The sequence below is a fragment of the Daucus carota genome, chromosome 3 (assembly GCF_001625215.2).
Source record: "Daucus carota subsp. sativus chromosome 3, DH1 v3.0, whole genome shotgun sequence".
NCBI classification, from domain to species: domain Eukaryota; kingdom Viridiplantae; phylum Streptophyta; class Magnoliopsida; order Apiales; family Apiaceae; genus Daucus; species Daucus carota.
In genome coordinates, this window is record NC_030383.2 from 36,168,678 (window position 1) to 36,172,475 (window position 3,798).

The 3,798-nt window shown below is 34.8% G+C and overlaps 1 protein-coding gene across 1 annotated transcript; it reads left to right on the plus strand.

The window, feature by feature from the left end:
* Nucleotides 1-796: 796 nt before the first annotated feature.
* Nucleotides 797-1,879, plus strand: LOC108213596 (CEN-like protein 4). Its single transcript, XM_017385406.2, has 3 exons — nucleotides 797-1,062; nucleotides 1,165-1,226; nucleotides 1,311-1,879. Exons 1-3 carry the CDS (start codon nucleotides 850-852, stop codon nucleotides 1,570-1,572), a joined length of 537 nt encoding a protein of 178 aa, XP_017240895.1. The 5' UTR covers nucleotides 797-849; the 3' UTR covers nucleotides 1,573-1,879.
* The last annotated feature ends 1,919 nt before the right edge of the window (nucleotides 1,880-3,798 follow it).

Consider the following 3,798-nt stretch of genomic DNA (forward strand, 5'->3'; position numbering starts at 1 on the left):
GTCTCAAAATCTACAGCTGAAGCTGAGCTGAGAGCACTTGCTGACACTTCTTGTGAACTTTCCTGGATGACTTTACTCCTGTCAGAACTCCAATGTTCTCAATCTCCACCTATCACTATTCATTGTGACAATCAGGCAGCTCTTGATATTGCTGCAGATCCTGTTTTCCACACCAAAACAAAACACTTTGCTATTGATTGCCATTTTGTTCGAGAACAGGTTCAGGCTAACAAGATCTCTCCAATCTATATTCCCACTGCTCATCAATTGGCTGACATCCTCACTAAAGGCCTTTCTCGACCAGCTCACTGGAGAATTCTTTCCAGATTGAATGTTAAACAAGCACATTCAATCTGAGGGGGGAATATTGCAGTATTACAGCTTGATAAGTAGTGATGTGATAAGCAGTTACTTGTAGTGATAAAACCGAGTTAGTTACGATAAGAGCACTAGCCTATAACAGAATGCTGTTGTGTATGGCTCTATATAAACGACTACACCACCATCCTCTACTCACTTTTAGCCATTATGTAAATACACAATTTCTTGTTCTTGTTCAAGCATCAGAGTAATACAACTTTCTTGCACTGTGTTTTCACCATTTGTATGAATCTTAAGAATAAAAGTGTTTGGGAAATAAGTAGAAGCTGTAAGACAAAAGCTAGTAATCGTAGCTTTTTTTAAGTACTTCTTGACTTCTTACACAAACGGTACAAATAAGTGCTTCTAACTTATAATTCAGAAGCCGGGCGTATAAGCCCGTGCCAAACACTCACTATATATACAGGCTTCTTCATCTCTACTTTTTTCATCGAACACATATATTCTCTTTCAATAGTCGTTGTGTATATGGCAAGAATGTCAACATCAAGCGATCCTCTTGTGATTGGGAGGGTTGTGGGAGATGTTGTAGATTATTTGCCTCCAAGCAATGTGAAAATAAGTGTGACTTACAGCTCCAACAAGCATGTCTATAATGGCCATGAACTCTTTCCTTCTGCAGTTACCACCAAACCTAAGGTCCACGTTCTTGGTGGTGATTTGCGATCCTTTTTCACACTGGTATCCATATAACACACGCACCTAATTAACGATACTCTTTCCAAATATATGGTCAATTTATTTATATATTCATTCATTCACTTTTATGTATTAAATGCACAGATTATGACTGACCCGGATGTTCCTGGTCCTAGTGATCCATACCTCAAAGAACACCTGCACTGGTATAATTTAATTAATTATGTCGAATATATTTGTGTCGAGATTAGTCCTTTTTCTGGTAGTGTAATTTTTTTGCAATGTAACAGGATAGTGACAGACATCCCGGGTACTACAAATTCAACATTCGGAACCGAGGTGGTGGGATACGAGATGCCAAGGCCGAATATAGGCATACACAGGTTCGTGTTTCTGCTTTTCAAGCAAACAAGCAGGCAGACGGAGATGAGCATTCCGATGATAAGGGACGGTTTCAGCACTCGGAGGTTCGCAGAAGAAAATGAGCTTGGCTCGCCTGTTGCTGTTCTCTACTTCAATTGTCAGAGGGAGACTGCTGCAAGGAGGCGTTAACCAAAACTTGCCTCCTCAATCCATATATTTCTTCTAATTCTATGCATGTGGTCCGAGAAAATTTTCTGTCAACTATCGAAAATTAGCTGTTTTTCTGGTAGTGTGCGGTCTGTGTGTCAACTGTCACCAAGTTAAGTTGATTTCTTAAAAATATTAGAGCTTAATGTACGTGTTAGGGTATCTATCTGTATTTTATTACAGCTTCTGCATGGCTTATCTATCCTTTACTATGTAATTTCCTTGAGCAGTACTTGTAGTTCACCGATGTCTGTTCTAATATATAACCTAACCAGTTATTATTTGTTTCTACGCTTGCCAGTTTATATCTTGTTCACGCAGTTAATATTTGGCAACTTAGTTAGCTGGTTAGGACCGAAAATGAATTCGAGTAATTCGGGTTTGAATTCGAATCCAACTCACTAAAAACGAATAATATTCACATATATAAAAAATTAGCGAATTCAAATCCAATTTAATAATTCAGAATATCAAGTCATATCTTAATTATCACTGTGATACTCGATCATTCATATTTATTTTGAATAGTTCGACAAAATGCGCACCTATAGGGGTGGTGACTAGGTTTTATGGATAATATACGTGATTTTTATAATTAACGAATAGTTAAACCCATTGTGACAGCTAGCTGTTAAGATTCGAAATATACTATCAGCAAGCTGACAATCGATATGCAATGCAGAATAATAAATAATGGCTAGTTAAGCACACAGAGAGTTTTAACTAGGCTCGATCCCTATCCCTAATAGTCTGCGTCCCGGTCCCTTACGAATTTGGTGGTCCTCTATCAACTTGGTATGAGAATATATTATTAATCAATGAAATGTCACAATTACAAGATCCAATAATATATCTCCCTTCAACCCTTGTTCCTATTTATCAGCTTGCTAAAACCCCTGAACCCCGAACCAAAAACTTTCACACACCTATACTATTCCAAGTATATTCTTTTCTAGCTAACTAGTTTCATGTTCCCTTGTTGCATAAGCAGGATACGCAACAACAAAACAATACACCTTGAACAATGCAATGTATGTGAATAAAACAACGTAAACTATGAATTCAATATAAAGATATATATATACACGTATATGCGTACTGGATCTCAACATGAATTTTGCAAAGAAATGTAGTTGTATTTTCTGAACTGAAAAACACACTCTAGTATTTATATGCATCCAATGGTCAAATTATTATAACAAACTCAATGTTCTTGATTATACAAATCTCACATTAATTTGTTGTCATAATTTGAACATTCGAACGTTATACATTACTGAGTAAAAGATGTGAACGTTGTGAAATAAAGTTAGTAAAAGAATCTCATTGTTATGTAAATAACAAATCAATTTTAGTAAAAGTAAGAGACTTGGATAAGATAAAGTTTGTTTGTAATCCAACTCCTATAATTTAGGAAACTGATTTTGAAAACTTCTTTTATATTAAATACAAGCTCTAATAATTATATATATACTGCATAAAGTATATTGGAGTCCTTGCAATATGATTTCCTATAAATCTCCTTGAAATTCGTACTTGATCTTTATTCGCATATGAATTTGTCAATCAGCGTAATCTTGTTGATAATTCTTGTAATCGACCTGATAGCTTGATGATGACAGAACAATGTTAAACTCAAAATATATAAGCGTTAGTACCATAACATATATGGTCTCTACTAGCTAACATTGTTTAGTTTTATGTTATCAGTTTGCTGTTAGTGTGATCATCAAAATTTTAAGGGTATCAATCTCCTCCTTTTTAATGATTACACTATATTTAATAAAGACTAACTCCCCCTTAATATAGCAATCTTATAACATTAATTAAACCACTTTAGCAGAAAAACACATATGCATAAATAAAACAAACTAAACATGCATTAAACTAAAGAAAATCCAACATAAAATCCAAACATAAACAAATTATCCAAATAAGTTCGCAAATAATCATAACCCAAACATCAATTCCAAATCCAACCATCAAGGTCAAAGGCCAAATAATCCAACAATCAACAAATATCAGCATAAAGCAAGAAATTTATCCACATAATCCAAAATAAACTATCTGATTAAAATTCATTTCTTAAATTACTCCCCCTTAATCATTAAAAAGGGATAATATTAAGAATCTGCTTGCTTCCATCAGAATCCATTTCTTCATCATCAGCCTTCATGAGCTCTTCATCATCAGCCTTAATGAGCTCTA